The 27488-nt window shown below is 40.0% G+C and overlaps 1 protein-coding gene across 1 annotated transcript in view; it reads left to right on the top strand.

Moving 5' to 3' along the window:
* Positions 1 to 15148: 15148 nt before the first annotated feature.
* Positions 15149 to 27488, top strand: part of CRB1 (crumbs cell polarity complex component 1) — a 94962-nt gene continuing 82622 nt past the window's right edge. Inside the window, exon 1 of the mRNA XM_083867077.1 lies at positions 15149 to 15322. Coding sequence (XP_083723203.1) covers positions 15247 to 15322 — 76 coding nt within the window. The 5' untranslated portion in view covers positions 15149 to 15246. The remainder of the gene's footprint in view (positions 15323 to 27488) is intronic.

Below are 27488 nucleotides of genomic sequence, written 5' to 3'. Positions count from 1 at the left end.
CGCCCGCCGCTTCCGGGCCCGCCGCTCGCGTCAGCGGGGTCACGGCGGCGCTTCCGAGCGGGCGGGGCCGGGCCTGAGGGGGCCGCGCCCTGAGCGGGCCCGGCGCCGGAACGCGGCCCGCAGGGTAAAAATAGCGGGCGGGAACCGGGAGAGAGAGCTCCCTCCAACAGCGGCTCGGGAGGGCCCAGCTGCCGCCGGCTCCGCGCCATGATACCCGCGGAGCCTGTCCCCTGCTTTGAACAGCGCGCATAGCGGCTTGTGAAATTCACGGGTTTCGTGCTTCCCCCAGTTCTGCTCAATAATACGAGTTTTAAGTTGTTTTCTGCTTGAGTATTTTGAAGCACGTGGCGCGAAAGTCGCACTTCCCGTGATTGCCGGGTGGCAAAGGAGCGGCCCCGAGGTGCCCCGGGCCCGGGGAGGCCCCTCAGCGCACGGAACGCGCCGCCTCCGGCTACTCCTGCTGTAACTCCTGCTCCGGCCCGCCTCTCCCAAGGGAACCCACTGCCAGTGACAGTGTCACACCGAAAATCAGCTTGTTTTCCTGACGGCCTTAAAGAAAGATTAATGCAGGATTAAGCTTTATTCCTCGACATGCATTCTCATTCTGTGTTTATGTTCTGTAAATGGATACTGAATAAACTGTGACCCGAAGGTCTTGCATTTTTAAATAAAAACACAATTCAAATAAGGTTCTTAAAGTGTTTGTTACCTCCTAAGTGTTGCTGTACTGCCTGTATCCGCAGCCCTGCAGTTTCCTTGAAGTCTACGAATATTTAACTTCAGCTTTGGGGTTATTGTTGTTTTGTTTTGTTTTCCCTTTTTAATACGATATTAAATCAATTCAATAGCAAACTGTTTCAAATAATATTCTAAGTAGTATCAGTTCTATTATTCAGTTATTCTATAGTGAAACAATAGTGTCAATAAAAATAGAGTAATGAAGATTACTATGGTTTTGTTGCACTGAAGACAAAAATCTGCTTACCTCTCAGCCATCTGCTCTTTTAGGATGTTCCTTGTGCATGCCCTCCTTTTATCTCTGCAGAATAGTTAAACTGTACATAAACTATAAAAATAAGTTTCTCTATTAGGCAAGTTTCTCTGTTTTGATTTTGCATGGAAAAAGAAAGTTCTAGAGTTCACTTTAGATTTTAAGCTGAGCCTTACATTTCACTCTAATCTGAATAGCAAGCCCATAAAAACATCATTAGTGGATAATTGGCTTCTTGGGTCTTACTGTTTCCACAGCAAATCCCTCATTTGGAAAGTATAAAACTAAGTGCTTCATCACTTTTCATGAGTGAAATACATAAGGAAAATGAGCCTTGATGAGAACTGTTTTGCCAGCAAGCATAACCAAGCTAGGGAAGTGCTCCCTGGGCCTGAGGCGTGCATAGATTCTTATGTGTTGTTGGGGAGCTTGGAGAAGGGTTTGGGTTCTTTTTTTCCCTAGATAACTACCTGATTTTTTTCTTTATTTGCTGCTGCTATTATTTACTCTGTGTTGAGTACAATGTGGTTTCTTGGCAGCCTACAAAGCATCTACAAGCTTATTGCCAAATTGTACAACTTCAGTGGGCATTTGGACACGCTGCAAGCCTAGGTAACACTTTTTTTCCTCTTGCTGTTTTATGATGCATGAAGGATTTAGTTCAAAGAAAAATTGTGCAGTGCTAAGTGATCCATTACCATGCCCGGCACTGCTGCAATAATTATGCTCTGGAAACAAAATGTCCTTGAAATCTCAGGTCATTATGGTTCTTTCAGCATTAAGTCTTCTGCACTTGGTGTAAAGTACAAGCAGTACAGACAAAATTTAACTATATTAATTCCTTTTGTTCCAATGCTTATTCATGCTACATTTTCTTGCCAGTTAATAGACTATCCCACATAGGTTAAAAAGCTGACTTTTACTTTAATTAAAGACATCCTCAATCAAAGAATAAGTACTTGCTCACCTACTGTACAGAATTTGCAAATGCAGCTGCTTTGATTTGTCCAGGAAAACAGTATATTTATCAAATAAATAGTTTTGAACTGTTGGAAATTAAGAAGTAGCTTTGTGCAAGAAGGTTTGGTGTTGAAGGAGGTGGTTTCATCTTAAAGTACTTGTTCTCCGGCTCAAAATCCTCCCTTCTGAGATACAATGAAACTAACAATGACAGATACTTGAATCGAATACTGTTTAAACAATAAGCAGATAGGGAATCAACTCTTAAGTTAAGCATTTAGCTGCCAACTAAACAGGAATAAAATTACATAAAAATAACATGCAAGTTTTAATACCTGTCTGAATCATTTCAGTTTATTGCCAATATATTCCTTAAGAACTGATCACTCTTACCACCCAGTTATGAATCTAGTTGCACATACATTCACATCCTCCTTCAAACAGCTGCCTTTACTTTGGCCACAACATTTTTGCTAAGGTAAATGTTTCTCTCTCTAAGAATTTTATAACTAATTTGCAATGGGTTCATGGTGCATGATACTGCTGAAACATGACCCATGCTGTCACTCATCCTTTTTGTATCCCAGATGTGTCAGTGATGGGTGGGACCTAGGGAAGAACACACAAAGCCTATACTTCCTCTAGTCTGAGATTTTTCTGTATTTTATTGCCAATCACCACCTACACACAAATGTTTTAAATTAGGCTGTGAAGTGAAAGGGTTATAAGATTGTCTAGAGACTCCAGCAAGTTTTCTAGCCAAGAGTACGGAATAAAGTCCATTGCTGGAACCATTGCCAAGAAATTCTTTCACATAGGCCATGAAAAGACCACCCTGGTCTCTCAATTCAGCACTCTCTGGGGCACTAATCAGCTGGAGGCTGGTTGTACTATTATGGATGTTTGACACGTGAATCATGTTGATCAGGCTTCTCCCCCGTCTCCTCTCTGAAGTGCAGCAAGTGGAACGTGGCGAGAAGGAGGTCAGATCCACTCTGACTGTGTCAGCCTGCCTCGTTCTGTCTGGGAAGTTTAGTGCAGGGAAGGGTGGACACCACCTCTGCTTGGGTTTTGTTCTCTGGAGCATTCTGTAGTCAGACATGAGTGGAATAACAATGATTTTGGCCACTGCTATCTTTTTCCAGGGGATTCATACAGTGTGGAAGTTGCAGTGAGCTGTATGGTTACAGACTCCACAGAACAGATTTCCTCATGGAATGCTAATCCAGTGCAGCCCTAAGGTGAAATCAGCCAGGGGCCAGGAACAAGACACTCCCTGCTGTCACAATAAAGCAGAAATGCTAGGTCTGTTAATTCTGAACTCAGTACTAGCCCAGCTCTACAGGTAGCTTCACAGGTGCACTGCATTGCCTTCACACTTTGAAAAATACAGCAACTGAAGAAATGCAGGGTAGAGGGAAATTACCTGTGTGTTTTCCTGCCATCCCTGCCTCCTCCACCCAATCCACTAGTGCCTGGCAGCTCAGGAGAAAGGAGGGTGAGAGGAAAGCTGAACCAGAGAGAATAGCACTGGAAGAAATATCTGTCTGCCCTCTACTGATATAAATCTTAAGCAGTGCTACAAAATTACTGTAAATTGAAGCTATACCCCTGCCTGAAGCTGTGTAAAGAAGAAAATTAACATGTTTATTTTCTGTTGTTTTGGGTGCTTTTGCAGTAACACACCACTAGCATCAGAGGTATTTTCCTTTAAACAAGACATGAAATGGGGAGAAGTGAAATATCTTTTATTAGTTCAGCTGGTATATGTCACCACTGGAACTAAAAACAGTGCCCTAGCTTTGAGAACGTGACCTTGAGAAGACTTTATGTGCCCAAAATCATCTTTATTTTTCCAGCCATATCAGCTGGTTAGTAAAAGGTATTGCCTCTCCCAATAAATCTTGCTCTATTTATTGCCTTACACCACTGCAACTGCAACATGTAACTGCAACATTACCAAATCATCAAGTAAAACAAGCATAACCAGACTTTCCTGCACAGGTGAAAATGTATAGAGTAAAGAGCATGAAAAAGTTTCTGTGTGTCTTACATTGCTGCATTTCCATTGCACTGCCCAGCTGCTGGAGCACCCTGAGTGCTGAGGCCCTGGTACGAGACAACAAGAATTTCAGTCATGGAGGGTAGCAGGGAGCTGATGTCACTGTCACTTTTTTCAGTCAACCAGAAACTAATTATCCCTGGCTGACAGGCCAAATTAAATCATTGGGTAGAAGGAGGTGCCAACTATCCTCCCCTAGATTAGGTAATTGGGGCTTTATTACACTCGGACCTGGTGCTGTTTGTTGGGCCACAGAATAGACCTAAGACCCATTCTGGTCTCTCTCTCCTTCCATCCTTTCCTTAAACATTAATGTATTTTTAATCCCTGAGAAAAGTAGTTGCATTTTACATAAAAATTGCTAATTTTTTCATATATATAATATTAATAGATCCTTCCAAGTTTATAGAGAACATGAAGTTAGGAGTTCTGCCATGAAAGGTCTCAGGTGGCAGCTTTGTACTGATTTAAACTTGATATCCCAGGTTTTTATCTAGTACTCTTGCAAGGATATGGAAAGCTTTTAGCATATGCTTCTTTGGAACTTAAGAGCATGTTTGACACAGTATCAGGCTGATTTACTGAAGGGATGCCTAGTTCACTTCATGGATTGCTTGGAGTGGAAGAAAGGAGGCAGTAAGATGTCAAAGTCCACTCTAGTTCACGTTAGCACCTAGTTGTGGCCCTCTAAGGTCTTCAGGAACACAAGGAAGTGGTACTGAACTAGCTAGTTCATTTAAATTACCAAGGTTAAAAGCTTCAAGCATTGCCCATGAATTTGAAAGCAGAATTTGGTACACAGGGTACAACACAACTATACGTGCATGTAGAAACTGGGGCATACAACGTGCTCAGTAGTTTTTATTGAAGAGGGAAAAAAAATGCATGTGCTATTGAAGACTTTTCAGAAATAGAGTATAATGCATAGAAGTTTCTGAATGGGATAAAAAAAAATTGAAAGCTGATGGTGGTAATTCGTTGGAAGGTTAGCACATGAAGCTGACAAATTACCAGCAGCTACTAAGCCTTTGTGCCTTCAGAAAATATCTACTGTGTAATTACAAGGATAGCTAGAAGCACTCAGATAGGCCCATCAGCTAGTGTTTATCAAGGCCTACCAGAGCTCTTCTCCTTCCCTTTGTGATGAACCTTGACAAGGTTACAGTTGTCAGGGAACCAAACTCCATCTCTCTACTAGAGAGGCAGGTACTTCAAGGTGTAGGAGAGATTAAAATGCTATTCTGCACCCTTCTGAATCACTATCCATGTAATCTGTAGAAGCCATTTGCTTTGAATTATAAAGTCAAAAGTATGTATACTCTACAATACATTTTTCCCCAAAGACATACAATTGCAGAAACTCAAGGATGTTTTACTTTTAGATGGGGTTCTTAACTGTCATTCTCCATTAGTCTGAATTTACATATTCCATGATGTATTGCCCATTTACTCACAGTCAGGATAAAAGGCTGCAGATATGAAGCTTATGACTCTTGTGTAACTCTGCCCACTGTTAGAAATAAACATTACATAATAAAAGCATTATATCTGTTTCTGGAGCAACACTATCATGCAAGTGAGAATTTCGGAACCCTATTTTATTTTAGGTGACATTCATTATCTGTTCTCTTAATTACATTGGAATAGTAATTAATACATTTTCCTAAAGAAAGTATAATTAGATTCTGATATCAAGAGGCAGACTACAATTATTATTACATTAATTAGGCTTTGAGGCCACTTTTAAAAACCTGGAGCAAGACAAAAATGCTTCCAATCAAAAAAGCAAGCACACAACACAGAGAAAAATGTTTTAACCAAAAACATAACTCAATACAGAATTAATTCAGCTTTGTTAGCAATCCAATGCACATAAACAACCAGCTTGTACAACAAGCTTGTACAAGAAATGACTACAGGAAAGTTATTTTTAAAGAATGACATTAACCAAAGCAAAAAACCTAACAATTAAATGACAACTGAGTTAGTAAAATGTCTGTATAAATAAATGCAGTAGCAGGAGAAGAACAACTTGTAGTCATTCCAAAGTAAGCATGACCCTATGAAATAATCCTATAACAATCCCTTTGTAACAGTGACCTTCCAAAATGAAAAAATGAACCAAACCCACTGGCTGCCTGGGGTGTCACTGGAGCTAAACCCCTTTCAGTGAATTTTGGTATGTTATGATTGGTTGTACTTGGCTCCTTTGCTGTAGTTTGCTGCTATCCCAAGAGTAATGTTATTTGGAAAGAAGCATTCATTTCCAGTAAAAACAGCACATGGGGAGAACCAGTTTGTAAATTAATTTGCTTTCATTAGGCAAACTTGATAGAGCACTGGAGCCCTTCAAAAGGCTACTTGCTTTCCTTCTGGAGCAGTTATGGTTGCTCATTCTTTTCTGTGGTAGAATTTTATGCCACCCATCCATTTGCCAACCTCAGCCACAACAATCATGGGTGTTTTTAGTGCTGTTAGGTTCTGTGGCAAAAGGCTGACAGGAACTTGGGTGCCTTTACATGCTAAAGATGTGATACTGCTTTTCTCCTTCTGAGTGGTTTTTAAATTCTGTTTCCACTAGTGCATATTATTTGAATCATGAACTGGAGAAGAGACTTCAAAGTAAATCTGGGAGTGAGATTGCTTTCTTCTCCTTTGAAAATATTTTTCTTTCTCTGAACTAAACCACAGATTGAAATCTTTCATATTTGTTTACGACCTTGAAAATATGCGATATTGGAAGTGCCTTGGATTAGTTGAAAGGTTTGATCGGAGGAATCTTAATTTTTGTTTCAAACTTTTCAAAACACCTTAAAATTATTTCACTTGTTTAAAGGAAAAAAAATAACAAGAAGGTAATACCTTTTTAAATTTCCAAAACCTCTTTTTTAGCAATTTTTAAATAAAATGTGCTTTAAAAAACCTCACAACTACACACACACAGACAACACACTGAAAAATAAAGTACAAAACTTCACTCCCTTCTGAAAGGCTTCAAAAATTTCTGACCAGCTTCACTTCAAAGACCAGGCAGGTGGTTTAGTGAGACCACCATCTAACTGAATTTCCACTCAGTGTTGGGAAAAGGACTTTCATATTTAAATGGCATCTAGTACATACATGCTAAATGTGAGTGGATAAATTCACCCATTTTTGCTAGAGAACATGTCAAATTTGCATCAATTTGGTAGGATAGAATTTTTTTCTTTCCTGTCTTGAATTACAAGTATAACACCTATTTTCAGAATAACTGTGGCTTGTGACACATAGAGAGGAATATGATCCTAAAGAAATCCCAAACTGTTAGAGTCACACTGAGTAAGCACAAATGGGGCAGTCTGCTGGACTCATTATTTCCATAGCTTCTATTGGAGAGAAGAACAAACACAGTACATCCTGCATGCTCAGCCTTCAGAAAGTTAATTCCATTTCTTGAACTCTTGTGATTGCCATGTCAGAATGGGATTTGGCATCATTCTTGTGGGTTATTGGTTTCCCAGCTTATTTCAAGACAGTGTTATACAAGGACAGGTTACATTAATCTACTTCACCAAATTAATACTGAAGAATGACTTTGCTGCTGCAGGAGTCGAGGGGGTCAAGGTTAACATGGCTCATGTTTATCCATTTTTCAGTAGCCAGATGCTGCCAGAGACTGTTTCATTCACTCCAATTAATCTTGTTTTGGACAAGTGAGCTGTATGAGCTGTGTCTTTAGACTACAGTCCATTTAGCAACTTGCAGGGGTACATTTCTGAAAGAGCTCATAATTTGCTGTTCTTCAGGCATGTGAGTCATGCCCATAGGTTTACCTGGGGACTAAAAAATCTTTCAAAAGTGCTGTGGGGGTGTGGAGCTTCTCATCACTCTGTCTCACCAGTGGCAACATCCTCAATTCTGAGTGCAGTTGGAAGCTAAGAGGAAATCTTACCCTGCCAGCATGAGGAGCTCCTGCAACACGTATGGACCATGCTGCTGGGAGGATTTCTTGTTTGCTACTGTGAACACATGTTTTTTAAACAACTTACTTACAGCCAAGGCACTGAAGATGCAGTTTGACAGCAAAATCTTGTTTGTCTGATAATGGTAATTATATTGGAAGTCCTGGCTTAGAAATTCTTGTACCTCAGAAACTCAGAAACTCTCAGATTTAGAAGTCTCAGTCCCACAAAACTGTATTTGGTGGATGTTGGTGCTAAAGTCAAATCTGGTTGCTAAGACCAGAGGTCTCAGCACCTGTCCATACACAACAAAAGCATATTCACCCAGGCTTTCAGTGTATTGGAAGAACTCACTATAAAAATGCCATTAAAAAGAAAAGGAGAAAAAACATGAAGAAGACTTGATATCCAGGAAAATGGAAAGCACTGCATGAAGTTCAACATATGCAAAGATTTCAGCTTGCCCACACACAAAAATTAAGATGCAGTTCAGCAACAAACCATCTGGTGTTTTGAAGGGCTCCCTGGACACTTGAAGAATACAAGTCAACTACAGTAGTAATGTCTCCTCCTTCCCCCTTTCACATCCAACAGGGTGCTTAGAGGTCAAACTGTGCCCACCCCCATCCAGGGGGTGTTTTCCTTTTACTGGCATTGAAACACGGTGGCAATCACATACGTCATCATCACTGAGGTCAGCATCACCACCAGTGGTTAAAGTAGGTGTGAGATAATCGAAATCAGCACAAGTTTGGAAGCCAGAATATTTCATTTTACCTTGTGAACAATAATGTAATTCAAACTGACAAACTTTCAGGATTTAGCTCAGTACAAAACTGCAGCCTTTGAGAAAGGCATTGGCATTAAGATGAATGCTGTCTTAGCCAATCGTAGCAGAAACTTGAAATCCCTTTGGGGCACCTACCGCTGCTTATTGTTACCATAATATTATCTAATACTTTAACACAGAGGCCAAGATTTCCAAGAGGAATTTAGTGCTTGCCACGATCCTCACCGAGACACTTCAGAGATGCCTACAGGGAAAATTTGCTCTGCGCTTTCTGGAAGTCACATCCTTCAACTGAAAACCTGCAAATCCAGGAGATCCAAATCGTCAGATGCTTTTCAAAACCTTGTCACACTCAATATACAATGACTGAATACAGAAGAGGTGGAAAAAATAGAAGGGATATTAGAGATCGTGAAAAATTAAGAAACTTCTCTATTTGCTTGTTAGAAAAATTACTTTTTCAGTGTTACAGTGTTTTTCATTGCAAATTTAACTACAATCATTAACTCAAAATGATTTAACAGTGCAAATACAGTGAAGAAAACCAGAGAAAAATTAGTTTTGTGTCTCTCAGCCCAGTGCTTGGCTGTTAAACCAAGTGTGTTGTCACCTTTCTCTGTTTGCAAAGACCAAAATTCAAACAAGAGTTTTAGAATCTTTTCCTCCTTTCCAGCCTCTCCACATGGCTGTAGTCATTATCCTGCCCTGTCCCTAGGACAGTTGCAGTGTTTACCAGAAGTAAAATGTTTACATGCAAAGTGTGTGTTAAAATCAAGCATATTTGCTCACTAATCCTGCCTTCCTGAGTCTTGCTCTTTCTTTTCCTCTACACTGTTGCCTGCTGGAATTGTTGGGTCTGAATTCCTTCTAAAACCACTTTGTATTGATCAGATGAAATCATGCTACAAACCTATGTAAATCTTTTCCAAATACCTTTGAAACTGTGGCTGAACTATACAACTCTGTCCCCTGTAACAGATGGGATTTTCAATTTAATTCCAATACTTTCATGTTTAGGTCTTTCTGGTTTGTATTATGAGTTACCTCACTCTGAAGGAAATTTAGAAAGAGAATTAGAAGAGGATTTGTAAGACTGTTAACACATCTAGTCTGCTGAAGTGAAAAGCATAGAGGGAAAAATAAATGTACAACCCATTTAGAGCTTAATATATCAGTGCTTTTGTAAAAACACATTTTGCCTCATTTTCTCAAGCACTCCTATAACCTTGGCACTCACAGGAAGCTTATTGGTACAGACAGAAGCTTCCTGATTAGATGGTTCATTAGCAGCAAGGCACAGAATACTAATTGCCAATTTTCATCTGCATTGACAAGGCCTGACCTAGCATTCATCTGATTGAAATTGCTTCCCTGGTGATGCCTCTTGCTTCCCTGCTTCCTGAGCCCAGCTTCCCAGCCACACACAATATGATAAAAACATGCTATTTCACAGAAATTCATCAAAGGTAAGAATAAGTGAATCACACACTTTTTTGACTTCATAAGTCCCAGGGGAATCCTGTCCTACCTTGCACGGCCACTTTGTTTTGTCTGCCTATGTGTAAAATACTCAGGAGAGACTTCATGTGAAAACAGCTTTTATTGCTCCCACCATTTCTATCACATCCAAATTTAGATCTATCTGAGCAAATCAGCTTGATGCTCCTGTAATCTTTGGTTAAATTTGTATTTTAGTTTGGCACTTAGAAATCCCTCATTACTCAGTAGGAAAGTGGCTACCATGGGAATCAAATAAGTAGTCATAATTGCAAAAAGTGTATTACATTTAAGAAAGCAATATGCTTGGCAGGTCTTGCAAAATAATTTTACATTTTCAGACAAAGCCCTTCAGTTTCATAAAAACATTAGTAATCTGAAAATAGGCAGAACTGACAGGCTGTGCTCTGGTGCTTTACTCTGGCTGAGATATACATAAAAGGAGCAAAGCAAGAGTTCAAAACCCCAAATATTTGTACACCCTAATAAAAAGGAAAAGAAAGCTCAAAAGAAGTAACATTTATAGTCTAAGAAGTTAAATATACTCATCAAATATTTGTCTCTGGAAAAGTATAGGCCAAAGGAGATTCCAGTTGTCTCTTGCCCAGTTCTTTTGGGGGTGGTTAACTGTTGCAGGAAATGAATGCAGAGTTGTTCTTGCTGCAAGGAGCCTAATTAAAATGCAAATAGATCTATAGTGGTTTTGTTAATGAGGTAAGTAACCTCCTCTTACAATACAATTCTATCTGCAAGACCTTTCAGCCATCCCTTATTCACATTGGTTTATCCATTGCCTTGGCTTGTCTACTCATAATTACCCAAAGTCCAATCAACTGAAGAAAAAAAAAGTTATCTATCAGTTGTGCAATGAAGAGGTACATAAAGTACCATAAACAGGAAGATGATCTGGATGACTTGGTCAGGTCCATTGTTTCGGGAAACTCCATCATCCTTGGTTTTCGATAAATACTTCAGAATGTATTTTAATGCCCAAACCAGGATGTCAGACCAGAGTGACTTCACTCTTGAATGCTCCATAGTTTTTTTATAAATTAAGCTCTCCCCTTGGTGAACTGGGAATACCAGTGAAATTTAGAATAACAATTTCATCCCTGATGAAATTCAGCAAGAACTTAACAGAAGATGTACACAAGAACCACCATTGAATACGAGTAAGAAAATTGAAGACCCTAGGGAAAATCAGGGACTGTTTTATAAAGAGAGGCTTTCTGCAATAGGTACATGCAGAACTGGGGACTGAGCTAATATAGGATGGAGTTTGTGCAGGAAATCTAATGCCCTAAGAAATTTCTATATTCAGAGAATTGCAGGAATATATGATGGGAAGGAATCACCTTCTCAAAGCACATCTAGTTTGAGCAGGTCGCAAAGGTCTCTGTCCAGCTGAGTTCTGCATATCCAAAACCTCACTAGGGCAAATGTTATCTTTAGCTCAGTCAGTCTTCCACTCTTCCATGAAATCACCCACCTTTTCTTGACTATTACCAGTGCCTTACTTGCCAGTGAACAAAGGGATTTTAAATAAAAGCTTCAGGTTAGTCAGCATCAGGCATTTTGTAAACTCACATCTTCCTCGTGCAAGATAGTATGACACTTTACATGAATTACTTAACTATTCTACTTTCTGTTCATTTTGTAGTTTACATTAAAACTACCAAAACATTGGAAAAGAAGTGCCAATTACTTAGGAAAATCACCTGTAAATATATTTGACCTGGAAGGCACAGGATAGCATCAATAAAAACTGCACTTTAAATTGGAGCAACACTGAACAATCAGAAAACATGCCTAGCAGTGAGAAGCAGAAGATACACAATTAATTAGTACTGCTGTCATCTGAAAATTGAAAACACTAGTTATATCAGGAAGCAAAAGATGCTAGATAATGAAATTAGTTGGACAGAGTTGCATAAAATGTCTTAGAAGAGATGACACTGACTAGTGTAGTCTGATACCACACCACCCTGTCATTATTGCACAGAAGCACTCAGAACAGAAAAGGCAGCACTTCAGTGAAAGCAAATGACAACACAAATCCCTTTTCCCTGAGAAAATGGCATAGCCTCGGACTTTTGTGACTGCAGAATCTCATCAAAGCTAAGTTGTATTGAGAAAGCACAGAAATTACATTTAGATGTTCTGTTTCACTGTGTACAAATGATATGCATGCAGAAATTCAAACCTCCTCCTGTAGGCAACTTCAAGGAATTAGGGCAGTGATAAGTTAATTTACTTTATTCCCCATTAGATTCTGGGATATGAATAGCTCATTAAGAAAAAGAAACATTTGAAAAAGGCATTGGGAAATGCAGAGCTAAGTTTCAAACAGGTTGAAAAAAGCAGCTCCTTTGGTTATTCTGAAAGTTATTACATTTTAATAACTTTCAAAATACCTAAGAGGTGTTAATAAACTTGCTGTATGTTTTGTAATTACCACAGAGTTAAAAAAAGTATTTAATTCCACTGTCAACATATGTGTTAACACAATACATTTAAGTACTCAGATTGGTGGCATATCCTTATGTCTGAGAATTGTTAAGTTTCCTTAGAGTACAGATTTTACAGGTGCTTGTGTATTTTTCAGAAAGATATCCATATTTAATAGATGTGACTGTTTTCTTAAAGTACTTACCATATATTCCTCAGAATTGAAAACTTTGTATTTGCTTAAATTTGGGGCCTATCTTTCTAAATACTCACAGGATTTCTTTTTCAAATTGACTAGAATATGAATCCAGAAAATATTGTTGTTCTAAGTAAGTTATATAGTGACAAATTGAAATAATAATGCAGTTAAAGCAGGCAATCAGCACCCAGCTAAACTGCATAATTTAGCCTGACAAAAGATTTCCCAGATGACAGTGGTATTTTCAAGCTCACGTAGTAATGATTATATATCTTACTGCATATATCAAACAGAAATGAAGCAGACAGATGGCAAAGAAAAGAAAACATACAAACAACTAAAAATGTAAATATAAAAGAAAGGGAATTACAAAAAGTGAAAGAGCTGAAAACTACAATTAGCCATTTAATTATATTTAACTTGATAGTTATCTAAGTACTTCCCACTAGGATGACCCCTATTCACCATAATGTTCATAGCCCATGACATTTGGCCTGGAAATCCAGCCTGGGTGGTCATCAGAGAGATCAGAGCTGGTGAGCAGGGAGGCTCAGAGGAGTGGGAGAGTAGAGGCTTCCTGGGAAGCAGATGATAGAGCTGCTTGAACTGCTGGTGCCAGGAGAAGGGAGAGAGGGTCTGGAAAGGCAGGCCACAAGGTCAGCAGTGGGTGAGTGCAGCTCCACATAAATGAGATGGGAAAGAAGGAGGAATTTTTAAATTAATCAGTTCATTTGGCTTAATGAGTGATGTGAAAGTACCTGCCTATTATAAACAGCTTTAGAGAATTAATGTTGGCATCAACAGTCTGTTTCCTACTCATCTGGGGCCTTCAGCATATACTTGACTTTCAGCTTGTACTTTGTTCAGTTAAGTGTACCTGTAAAATTAAACTTATATCAAAGGCTTCCTGAACCGGGGATTAACATTCCACTGAAGTGGGGAGGACAAACACAACACTAAATATATTGAGTGTTAACTGTTGGACAGTAATATAACATAGCAATGACCAAGCAGATTCTTTAGGCTGTTTCTGGGCTTGGGAATGCCTGGATTCTCACTGAGGCAAGGAGGGTAGGTGCCAAGAACCAAAGACCAGGAGGATTGGCAGAGGTGAAGGTGGGGAAAGAGGAGATTCACTGCCAGACAGGCAGCTCGTCTCTGTCTTGGCCTCAGAGCCAGAATGGTGCTGCAGCACTAATTGCTGTGGCACAGCTTCCCCACAGTGGACACACAGACTGGCTGTGTGAGGTGCCAGAGGGCCAGAGTTTGTACTGGCTCATGGTATGAATACAGCTCCTGGGGCTGCTGCTGTCTGCCCTCACTTTCCCTCTTTCTAGAGCAGGACAAGGATTTTATCTGTGAACAAAGCTGTGATCCATGGATGAGGCACTGCACACACCCAGTGCTGGGCATTCCTGTGCCCTGCAGGGGTGAGGAGCTGCCGTGGCAGCTGGGGAAAGGTTCTCTGAGTACAGGCAGGCTGATGGCACTTAACAGCAGCTGTTCAATAACCAGTCCTGGCTAAAACCAAATGGAGTCCATGTCCTGCCACCATCCCCTTCTCTTATCCATCCTGCTGTGTCCTGGTTTTGTAAGTGACTGGTCCCTCCATAAGCAATTCAAGATCATAACACAACCTGATGAAGCTCAGAGGTCCTGTGCCAGCTCCTAGGAGTATGCTTTTTAGTCACTCCAGTGTAAACCATACCAACAAACCAAAAAATTAATACTGAGGAAGAGAGCAGGCTAACATCTCACTACTGAAAAGACTAAGAATGTGGATGTTTCACATCTTTTCACTTCATGTGCTAATAGTGTAATATAACAGAAGAAATTCAGAAAGCAGAAAGTGTTCGTGAGCTGACTGTGCAAGAAAACGTCGGGTGTTTGCAGTGTGGATTAGGAGCGCGGTGTGGCTGGGGTTCGGTGGGAGCTAATGAATGAGCCATCAGGTTGGGGCACTCCGGGCGCGCCGTGCCGAGGCTGCGCTGCGGGAGCAGCCGGCCCGGGCAGGGCAGGGCAGGGCAGGGCAGGGCAGGGCAGGGCAGAGCGCACCATTCCCCCGCCGGCCCCAGCACAGCCGGGGAAAGACTCCGCTCCAGCTCCCACACAAATCTGCACCGGGTTTGAAAAATCACTCGGACCTGCCGAAATAAAACCTTAACAAGCGCAACTGCCTTTTGAATCCAAGTGTGCAGGTTTGCAGCGAGCAGGCTGACGAGGGGCACGGGCAGAGATGGCTCGTAGGGGGCTGGCGGCCCCGGGTGTGCTCTCAGCCTCAGACATGAGGAGAAAGCAGTGAGGATCAGCACCAGCCCTTTGGACAATAGGCAACTCGGCAGAGGATGTCCTATCAAGATGAATATGGCTCATTCAAGAATTAACTCTCTACTCATCTTCTACCTCAGTTTTTTGCTGCTCATCCATTTAAAAAGTAAGATTTGCACTTTTTTTTATTGTTCTGACATGTCCTCTGGGGAGATGGTTAGGCATGCACTTCTAGCAGAAAGCTTGTGTTGTCAGAAGGCTTTAAAAATTTGATGGAGATGCCAAAAAAATTTGGTCCATGAAACTAAGTTGTATGAACTCGTTGCTTGATAGTTTTCCTGATCTCCATGTTTCGACTTTTTTTTTTTTTTTTTTTTTTTTTTTTTTTTTTTTTTAAATAAGGAATGAAAGCATTTTGTTGCTTTGCATATTCAAGGTTCAGCAGTAAATTATTTTGCTAAAACTGTACCTATACTTTAAAGCCTGCTTTTGATACTACTCATTCAGTAAATCTAAATCTTTCTGATTGAAGTCTAGACTAATTTATCCTGTGCTTAACTGTTCATGTTATATTTTTAGTAGTATTGCTTTATTATCTGTATTTCTTAAACTACAGACTCTAGAGAAAGCAGTTATTAAACAACTGTGATGTATTTGGTGTTGTAAAATATTATAAGGGAGCATGAAAGTCCAACTACTTTCATAGAGAAAAAATGTTCTCGGCAAACTTCCACATAAACAGAAGCGTGCAAAATAGTGGAAGTCACAATGGGTTTCCTTGATAATTGTGTCAGATGGCTGAGAGTAAATACAAGCCAAGGAGGCTAAATGGCCTCAGCTGGTGAGGCTGCTCTGTGTGTATGAAAAGCAGCAGCTCTTGAACATGTTTAAAAGGAAGATCCGTGGGATGTGTGCCTGAGGAGGCTGTTTGATTTGTGTCTGTTGCATGTGAATAGCAATAACACAAAGCTTTGAGCAGCTGCCATTAAACAAGAAGAAGACTTGGCATTAGCGTACAGTGTTGTGTAATCTGGGTCACCTTCTGTTGCTGCATCACTCAAATTGTTACTTGGACAGTTTACAGCCCAACATAAATTAAAGCCTAAAAAGCAAACAGATGCAGTTGAATCAACTAGCACTGAAAAAAAAAATTAAAAATCTCACACTTGAAAATATAAGAAAAATACAGAATATCATAGAAATGTAATTTTATGCTAGTAATTTTCTTTCTGGGGATGTACTGATGTGAATCAGGGAAGCCAAAGTGCTTTTTCTAATTAACTCACAACAGGACATATTAAAAAAAAAAAAAAAAAAAAAAAAAAAAAAAAAAAAAAAGACCTTTAACTTTCACAAAGCAATTTTCAAATTCTACATCCTGTAGGATGGGCAACCAGAAAGTCTCTAAGTAAAGGAAAGTAATAGTAGTAGTGTTAGTTAAAAAAATTTCATTTATCCATGAGGCAGGCAAATCACAAGAAAATATAAAAGCTTTGGGAATGGGAATTAAAGTTAAGTTCTTATAAATTAAGAAGGTCACATTAAAAACATCACGTACAAAGAAAACATTGCTAGAATGAAAAAAAGAGAAAAACCCCCAGGAATCAGTTTAAAGAAAGAAGATAAATACAAGTTTTGGCTTTCACTTCAGGTGAGCTTTGCTCAATGCAGGATGCCAAAGGCAAAGAAAGTACTTGTACATAATTTTATGCCTTTTCCTTAGCCCGCTTAAGTGGGATAACATCTCGGATGTGGCACAGGTTTTCTCTGGGTTATGGCCATATGGCCAGTCTCAAGCAAGGGGCTTTTCAGTCTTGGAGAACTTTCTCAGGGAGAACTGTGGCTGTTGCCACAGTGTGATACAAATTGATGTATCAGGATGAGGCAGCTGTATTGGGAACCAGAATCAGGCTCAGGACCATCTCTCTCTCAGTGCTGTGTATTTAATGATCTTCATAGGTGTTTTCTCTTTAGAAAGTTTATACCCTATCTGAAACGCCTAACAGTTTCTGTTAATAAAACCATAACTGTGAAAAGATAAGACAGAAATAGAACCAGAAGAATTGACTGCAATTACTTCCCTACTTAAAAATTAAAGCTGAGAAAGACCAAGACAGAAAAGCTGAGGATAAAATGGAACAGAGGTGGTTGATGATATTTATAGAAGTTGTATCAGCCATTATGTTTTGAAAATCAATTTACTGGATTTGTCTTCCCCCAAAGGATTCTAATCTTAGGTCCTACTTAAAGGCAGAATGTTCCTTATAACTGTTTATTCTAAACATTTTGGAAAATAAATAGTATTTCAAAGCCATGAACTCTGTATGCAAGTATTCAATACAAGTTGGGTTTATATGGCATTATGTGAACATCATTTGTTTCTACAAATCATACCAAATGAACTGCTCACAGAAAATTAATCTGGGGGCATCCAGAGATGCCCAGCTCTGTGTGAGGAGGGACCACAAATCATCATGTACAACAGGTGACCGGAAGCATGTCCCAAATCCAGAACAACACTGATAACTTACTGCTGCCATACTATTGTCTAACAGGAATTACAAGCATGTAACTGTGGGCAGAGAGTTGCTTATGAAATAGAGGAAGAGAAATTCTGATAAATACAGGTATATTTACACATCAGTTTTGGAAGTGATTCTGTCTGAAGTCAAGTTCAAAAATCTTTTAATTCAACCTTCAAGTATTGATTTTTTTAGCAAGTCTTTTTTTTAACAAGATTACCTATCACTACTGCAGAATTGTCTTCCTTTTGGGAAAAATACAGAAAGATAACATTTTAAGGTCCAAACTATTGCCCATATAAGCTGTGGATGCCTCGTCTCTGAAAAGTGTTCAAGGCCTGGTTTAGTGGAAGTTGTTCCTGCCCACAGCAGGGGTGTTCAGACTAATGGTCTTTAATGATCTTTTCAACCCAAACCATTCTGTGATTCTGCTTTACTCCATTTTAGTCACCTTTCAGCAGAGCTGAAAAAAACATATTATTTGCTTCAAAATGAATGCTTCAGAAATTGTTCAAATGTTCATAAATTAAGAATGGAAATTCATTTGGGACTGCTGTTAATGTGAGCAAAATATCTGAGCTTTACTTGCAGCTTTTTTCCACCCCTCTGAGATGCTGGCACTATGCAATTTTTCCCCGTGGACAAGAACTCTTAGTTTCGCACAACTATTCCCATTACTCACGAAACTTCTAATTACTGCTTAATTACTGTGTTAGGAATAAAGCTCTGTTTATAAAGAGATTTGTGGTTTTGCTCACACTGCTCATCCTTCATGCACACTCGGATGATGTAAGGAGCTTTCCAGTGAAGTCTTGTTAGTGTGGTTTGATGAGTTTACAGCCCATTCAGCAGCTCCTCATTAGCCCTCCGTGGAGCTGAGCCTGTCAGAGCTGCACTCAGCAGCCTCTGAGCACAGGCAGCAGCAGCCCTGCAGCCCTGCCTCCCTCCTGGCTGTCACACATTGCATCTGGAGCACAGCAAAAATGAAACATCCTTCAGATGTCTGCCATCATCTCCAGTAAGTTAAAAGCAACAGCTTCTAGACCCAGTTGTAACAGTGCTGGGTTGGGTGGGTTTTTTTCTTTTTCATTTATATATTTTATTACGGATAACATCCCCATCTCTGGAATGAAATTAAATCTTAAGAATGAAAAGTAGTAGCCCGGTAACTTTAAAAAAAGGCCACAACTTCTTCAAGATAAATGTGTAAAAGCAACATTAAGAACATCCCAGCCATAACTGTTCTTGAGCCACTCAGTTCAAATTCTTACAAGGCATCCTTAGGGTGCTACACCTACTATTTCAAGAGCAGAGTAAGAATACTAGGTTATAGATCCCCTCTCTGCTGTGTGCTCTATAACTTGGGAACTGTCACCACTGAGAACCTCTGGAGATTAAACATTTCCTCACATCCCGTTTTGTTATTCAGAAATTACAGTGCTTCTTCAAAAATTCAGCCCTCAAATGACAGTGATTTTGGCAATACAGGACAAGCCACTGAATGATGTATTCACAGTCACGGGACAAAATGGGAATTCTGCAGCAAGGACACAATCTCTGTAAGCAGATTGTTTGTGACTAATGACATATTAGGAAAGAGTCTGACAGGCAATAAAGGAGGTTGTGCAAAAAGGTGTTTTATCATTCTTGTCTAACCAGCAGCAGACACCTCATGCAGATCTTGAAACACTGATGTATATTATCCTGAATTCATGATAACGTGCTGGAGAAACTGATGCTGGAAAGTTAAAGCATTTCATAAAACCAAAGGATATAAACCTAATGTTTTAATATATGCATAACCTTTCAAAGGTGTCCCCACACAAAGTTTACATGTTTATCTATCTATCTATCTGGTTTTTGTTCTCCCTGTGTTACTCTGATAAACCTAAAGCACCTAGTCTTTTCCTTGTGTAAATCTCTACACCATTTCCTCTCTCTTAGAGGAAGCTCAGAAATAAAACAAAACCCAGTGCTGTTTAGAGAGTGCTCAAATTTTGATGGCCAAATTGGGCACTTCCCCACTGAAAGGGGAAGGCAAATATTTTGCTGTTGTGTGTTGACAGTAAAATGACATGTAAGACACAGGAGAGCAATCAAACTACTGTTCAGCACTGGCTGTATCCAGTTTTGAGTGCTGCTGTGAGCAAGAGAGAGGCAATTAGGAAAATGCTGGAAAGGGACAGAAAAAAATAGACATTTAGAAAGATGTGCCCACTGAGAAAGGGTCACAGGAAGAGAAGCCTGAGGGAAGACATGATTACAGTCTTACCTCCACAAAAGAGAATCAAAAGAGAATGGCAATCAAGGATGACGATGAGATCAGTTGCCCCTGTGACCTCTAGAAGGGCATGCTCTGGAAAATAATAGATTCCATGTACATCAGGGAAGATCTGTGTGAACTTTCTCAACTGAAGGATAATTAAGACACTATGTCAGAACTTTTTAATGAATGGGTTAGATAAATATCTGCCAGAGATTTTCTAGACTGCTGTCTCACAACTGCTGTTACACAGACCACGGGCAGTCAGCACCAGCTTGGAGGGGATCTGTGAAGGTCTCAGGGGACAGAGCCCCAAAAAGGCACAGGTGGGGACTTGCCCAAGGGCTGTGGTGGCACTGAGGCTCCAGGGCAGCTCAGGCACAGCTCTGGGACAGGGTGAGCAGATGGCTCCCTTCCCTTCTGCACAACTGGGGATTATGTGCTGTGCAGAACAAAGGCAGCCCTGTACCCACCCCCTGTGTTGCAGCAAAAACAGAATTGTTGCTGAAATTTCAATGAGAAAATAGTTTGCTCTCATTCTTTGAGACATCAAGAACTCTTATTTTTTGGTACCCTAGACTTAAAATAAGCACTTTGGCTACTAAAGGCACTGATTACCATGAGAACAGAAAGTACTCCCATGCTAGAGATCATGTAGTTTGATTTTTGGGTTTTGGAGTGAAATCACTTATATTTTTACTTGCATTTTGAGTACACTTGATATGTTGACAGTATGATGCAAGAAAATATAATTAATGAATGGATTACCAGTATCAAAATTTTCATGGTCAGAAACCTGAAAAGGACTGGAAAACATGGTTTGCCTGCTGAACCTGACAGCTTCTCACTTCATATAAAAAAGTAATGCAAGACTGGAACTTACTTCACAAAACCAAATAGCAGTAGATTCCTAGGAAACTAGCAATCTACTTTCTGTTCTAACTGGACATTCTGGATACAGTGCAACAAATTAACATTGGAGTTCTGCTTCATCTAAGAGAAATTTAACATTTTATTTTGATGGCAGCAAAAATAAATTATTTATGAAATATCAAGGTTTATATATATATATATATATATATATATATATATATATATATATATCTCCAGCCAGCTACAAAGCAATAAATAAACATGTCTTGGTCCATGTTACTTAACTCTCTCTAATGAATAAGTTAGAGAAGTAGCAACCTAAGTGCCTTTGATTCTGCCTACAGGGGTTTGCAGCCAAAACCTCCCAGGGATACTTCTACTTTTGGGTTTGTTTTTATAATTCACATCCGAGCATTAAATAAATCTTTTGGACAATGCCTCAATCTCTAGGCAACCTTGAGTATCCCCTTTGCCCTTTGTGGTGGCCCAAAAATGGAAAAAAAGGTCCTGATATTTACATTTTATAAGGGAAGCCTTTAAAACTAATTGACTCATCTGGAGTCACAGACAGTAGGCAGCAAGGAGATAAGTGATACATATTATTTTCCAGATTGATAGCACAGATTAATTGGTTGGTTTTAGGGACTGACATGTTTTGTCAGTTCTCACTGTACTTCTGTTTCCTCAGCCATTACCAGTGCTATATTGTATGAAAGCCCTCTCACGCCAGCAAACAGAAAAAAAAAAATCCCAACAACCCAGACAAACCCTTTTCCAATGAGATTCTTAAGTTTACTTTATATTGATTATGTCTTACTCACCCATAAAATGGGTCAACAGCAAGCTGCTTCCATCTTTTGACAAAGACTGCAGCTGACAGGGCCTCTGGGCGGGCACCACGCAGCTGCCACTGCAGCTCTGCAGGGCTCCTCCAGGCCCAGCAAAACGTCCCTCTCCAGGCATCAACAAAGCAAGGCTGCTGCAACTTCAGGGTTAGGGCAGCTTCTGCCTGCCTGGAATCTTATCAGCGGGGACAGAAATCAGAATGTTTCAAGGGCTGCATATTTCTGTGGGTAGAAAAGGGGCATGGGCTGCTAACCCGTTACAGTGTCCCCTCTCCAGCAGCTACGGATCAGGGCACTTGCCTGGTGCATCCTTCTGTGCTGGGAAATGCTGTGCCTGAATAATTGTGGCTGGCAGGCAAGGGAAGAAACTCCTTGCTTCTTTTTACTGCTCTTGCTTGCCTGCCCAAGGCTGAGCATACTGGCAGCCTAGTCCTTTAAACTTTTCCTTGAATAATGAGACAGACATCTTTAACTGCATTAGTCAGGGGCTTTGCAGACAGGACACAGTCCTTCAAAGTGCCCTCCATCACAGTGATTGAGATCAAGGCTGTGAGTAAACAAACAAAACTTTGTACCCCTCCCTTAGAGCTCAGCCATGGACGCAATTGCCTGACAGGTCCTTTGCTGAGGTTTCTGAGAAGTACAACTATGTTCCTATACTGTGGTGCTACCAAAGTCTGACTGTCCTCTGAAATAGAGCCAGAGAAGCTCTAATTTACACTCAGACTGCCAAGGAGGCTATAGGCAGCATAAGAGGCAGTGTACACTGGTCACACTCTTTCCTTGACAGTTCCAGTCTCCCTTGTTGGGGTTTCCAACAGGATGACACAGAACCCTTCATTAGCTCTTCCACAAGGAGGGCCCTAGCTCTGAATTTGTGATACATTTCTTTTCTTTGAATGTGAGCTAGAAGATTTTGGAAACAACATGGTTTGACAGGAAGCCAAAGCAAGGACTCAGAATGATAGACAGTCATCAGTCTGCAACAATCTAAGCAACTGCAATTTTAGTAACCTGCACTGGCAGATTACTCACAGCAGGGAACCCAAAACTCTCTCTGTAATAATGTAGCCTTGAAAAGACATCTGTATACAGCAGTAGCTTCAGATGTGTTTAGCTAAGCTTTGTGGCAATTTGTAGGTGCTTCAAAGGCAGCTGTGATAGCACTCCCGGTATGGCAAACCATCCCTGAGTCTGAACACAATGTGTCCACACAGCTGAAAGAAGAGACCGGGCTCTGTTATCTGCAGTGAAGAGCCTGCAGTATAACTCACCACCCTCCCAACAGCTAGAAAGAGAGCCCCTGAGAGTGTGTCTGAGCTAATACACATCACCTTACTGCTCCTTGGGCATCAGCCACCTCTGCTGCAGGAAGGGTGCAGCTGTGCTGGCTATAAGAAAGACAAAAACACTACAGAGGCCTGACATGGTGTAAAGAAATCCTAACTGTGCCTGCTCTTCTCCAACAGCCCCTTAATTTCCTTTCATAGCCTCATAAATAAGATACAGAGAGAGAAGGCACCAATCTTGTGAAATAGGCTAACAGAGGCTGCATAACAAAAGAAATGTGCAATGCCAGTGAGGAGAAGCCAGGGAATGACACTGATGTATCACAGAGCTCTTAAATGGGATGAAAATATGCAAAGCCCTTGTAAACTCTTCTCTGTTCAATCTTAAAAGAATTCTGAAAGCCAGGCTCCAATGACTCCCAGCATAAAATATAGGAAAATATGAAAAATGTGTTTGTGGAATGATAATCCAAGCCTTTTTGATCCCTGTCTGTCTATATATTCGGAGCAGAATGCAAGTAGGCTTCTCTGCAATGTAACTGCAAAAAGGAAATGTCTTGCCATCATTTTGTAGGACTCACCAGTTCAGTTTTTCTAACTAAACCCACCCCTTTTCTCTCATTAAATACAACTGACATTTGTAATTCAAGTTGTTATACTAATGGAACTGAACATTTTGCAAGCCTCAATCCATGTAAAAAAATCCCCTCAGTTTGATATAACAAGAACTATCTGTTCTGTTTTCTCATGAGTATGTCTTAAATGTCTGATTCAATTTAGTCTAACATCTTCCCATTTTGGAGCTCATGGAAAAGTGCAAGAAGATTAAAGTTACTAAAATCAATTGCCATTTTCACATTCAAAATGCTGTTTCCAAAGAATATTGTGTTTCCTAAAAAAAAGTGGGCAACTTGGAACTGCCTCCATTTTCCACAGTAGTGAAGTGACAAGACTGAGAGGCGTTTGGAGCAAAACTTTAATGGAATTAAACAGGGGAAGGAAGGATTGACATTGAACACCTTTGAAGGATCTAGATATAAAAATCTTTCCAGCAAACAGACTGACCTAATGATCTGACAAATGATAGAAAGGAATAAAAAAGAGAGAAATTTAGTTCTCTGCACACAGCAGAACAAAATCAGATCTATTTTTACAGCGCTTCTATTATAGCCTTAAAGCCATAAACACTCCATTCTTCATTTTGTTTGGGGAATGGCCCACAGATTCGTGCAGGCACTTTGTGTTGCCAGACATCTCTCTAAGTGTTCTCACTGCCCAGGGACCAAGGAAAATACCCTACAGTGGCCCTCCTGTATCCTCAGCCAACACCTCTGAGCTGGCAATAGTTTTGCTGCAGTCACACAGGCAGATGTTGCCTGTAATTCTGCTGTTCCACAAGGAATTAGCAGAGTTGATTTCAGTTGGTTTTTTTCCTGGTTTAACTTCCTAAGTCCATTCATTTTGGTTATGTCCAGTGAGGACCAGCATGGCTTTGCTTATGAAACCAGGAAGTCAGGGGTTGTAATCAAGAGTGGTTTCTTTTCAAGGATATGGAGAATGATGTCTTTTGAGACATTTGAGATTGATACTTTGATTGGCTGGCAACAATTACTCTGCTTAGTATATTCCAGCTCTTAAACTAAACTTTGAGGGAACTATCTGTTTTTTGATAGTTCTTTGAGGGAATTATTTGCATTCTTCAATACTATTACAAGCAAATGGAGACTTATTACACTCAGTGAGATTTTTGTGCAAGAGATAAGCAGCATCCCAAATTTGTTTGCACTTTGGATTGCTCAATTTCTTCTTTGGTCTAACATAAAAACACATGGTAGAGGGCACTCACACAACAACTGCCAATGCTATTTAATTTTGCTTCAGTTTCAGACATACTGTGTCAACATTTCTACAGACAGTGGAACCTTTTCCTTACTTTTATTAGCATAACTGCAAACACCCAGAGAGCTGAGAGATGGATTTTCCTGTCTTTTAAACCTGCCCATCTTTTATGCAGGGGCTCTGAATCAGCCTGAAGAATTCTGGGTCTTCATGGGTGACTGCTTCTTTTCTGCCATCCCTGATGAGAACCAACACTTTCATTAACCACAGGCATGTGGTTACACATGCTTACAGTAAACCTGGCTTTCCAAAAATAAGAAATTTGTACTAAATCATTACAGAAAGTTCCGAGAAGCAAGCACATCATAGGCAATGGGTGCTGAGCTTTCTGCTCTAGTTGATGCAATGTTTTGGACTGGATGATCACCAATAGTCCCTTCCAACACTTTCTGTTCCATGTGAACCACTTGGGTTTTAGCTGAACCCATCACTACAATGTTGGTAAAGCAGTCACTCCAGAGAGTGTATCAGAAGTGCTGTCTCACCAATTCTGACATTTTTTTACCATTTAGTAATAAAAGGTCTTTCGAGTTTGTTGGAAGCTGGTTAGTGACGGGAAAAATTGCAAAGTGGAAAGTATGAGGGAAGAGACTGCAATGTACATTTCACACTCCTTTTGGAAAAAAAAAAATCAAAATATCAGTTACTAGATTAATTGGGGGAAAAAAAAAAAAAAAAAAAAAAAAAACAACAACAAACAAACAAACAAAAAAACACCCCAACAAAGAAAAAGCCTCCACTGTGTTGCCACTATAGTGCAGACTCAGTTACTTTCTCTTCAGGACCCCTGCAAAGTAGTAGGAATGTGCATGTGGCCCTGAATAAGACCCCATACTCAGAAATGTGTCCAGACATCAAGGATGAAAACAGTCTTAATGCAGAGGAAACTCCCATGTGCAGAACAGAGCTTGAATTCTACAATGAATGTTCAGCTACCACAGGGACATCTGTAAAACTTGTCACTTGCCTTTAAAAAGGTCTAGTGTTTTTAAAATCTTGACCTCGATGAGAGGTCCAGTGATTCAGCCTTTTAAACTGCAGTCATGCCCTATTCCAGCTATTACATGCCTCATTTCTGTTAATCTTTTCTAATTAGTTCTGCTTCTCAAGTGAAGTCTTAGAATCTAACATTTTCCTGTGCTAATACCAAGGGCTCTGCTTTCATGTTCAGGGTCAGTCCAGCATTTCACCTTGTAAAACTCATTTGTCCTCCCTGCACTTACACTTGTACCTTGAGTTTGAGTTTAGACATCACTTTAGACTCTCTCAAAGACATTTGCTGACTTTAAAGTTATCCTTAGAGATGTGGTCGTGCCCAGCAGAGTCACACAAGTGTGGAGGAACAGACTTTGTTTAGATTCTTTCTCTTCCTTGCAAATGTGCAGAGACAATTGCTCCCCTGAAAATAACTTCATCTTTTTCCTTGTGAGGTATTTTGCATGTTTTACAACACATAAGCAGATTGGGCCTCAGAGCCTGCAAGGAGGCACATGACAGTTTTATAGGTGAGAATGCTGAGCTGAGAAGGGCAAGGTGAATACCTTGCTTGCAGTGAGAGAGCTGTGAACACAATCCAAGTGATCTCCCTGTTCAAAGCACTAAATTTAGATCTTGTGTTTCCCCCTTCATATGTTATACACAACATGAATATAGATATGTATTAGCAGAAGGACACACATAGTTTTCCAGATTTCTCTTGTGCCTGAGAGATCTGTAATATGGCAAGCATTTCTTTTTTAAAAAACGGCATTATTGTTTACTCACTCTTATAACAAATGGAGGCACTTTTAGTATGTGCAATTTCCATTGCAGTCTGTGAGAATTTCTGTATCACTTCTTTCATTTGCTCACTCTTAGCTGCCTCTTTGGAAGGGATCAGGTCACTCACTTGCCATCCCACAGCCCTTCCTTTGTGAGGATTGGAGAGATCCAGCGATTACTAAAGGCACATGATGGCTGAGGTGTGAACACTAATGGGAGGAGGCATCTGAGCCCCAGGCAAGAAGCACACTCTTCTCCAGCTGATGCTCAATCCAAAATGGCAGACTATTTTCAGGTTAAAAAACCTTAAATGGGCAAGGGGGAAAAGTCAGCCTTCAGTGATACATAACCCAGGCAGCAATCAGTTTAAGCAGCTTCCTTTGAGCACTGCTGCTGCAGCTGGGGATAAAATTTGCAGTTCATCTAAACGGGTCACCCAGGCTTGATGCTTTTATATTTAATGAATTGCAAATAAGCATAACCCAGCAATAGAAGAATGGTAGAAAAACAAGCATTTTTATGGTTCAGTTATTTCATATGCAACAAGTAAGAAAATCTGTTAACTATTTAACCTACCTCCTTTAAATTATAATAAATATGTAAATGCAATATATGGAAAATACTTGACCTTTTCAGTTTTGAATACTTAACACTTAATTCTTGTATCTGAAAATACAATCCCTCAAGTATTTGGTGAAGTTTATGGAACTATTTATCATTAAATTTTTGTTAAACCTCTCCAGTGGGATTTATAATGTTATTTAGAAATCATCAACAACACGGTGTCTGTTTTTCCAGAACTGCAATATATTGACAAATGTCCATCTAAGCCCTCTTATATCCAATTATATTGATGTCCAGAAAAAGGACAGAAATAGTA

The sequence above is a fragment of the Zosterops lateralis genome (genome assembly GCF_965231275.1).
Source record: "Zosterops lateralis genome assembly, chromosome: 9".
NCBI lineage: Eukaryota > Metazoa > Chordata > Aves > Passeriformes > Zosteropidae > Zosterops > Zosterops lateralis.
Note: the sequence above shows the minus strand (reverse complement) of the source record. Positions and strands in the feature narration are given on the sequence as shown.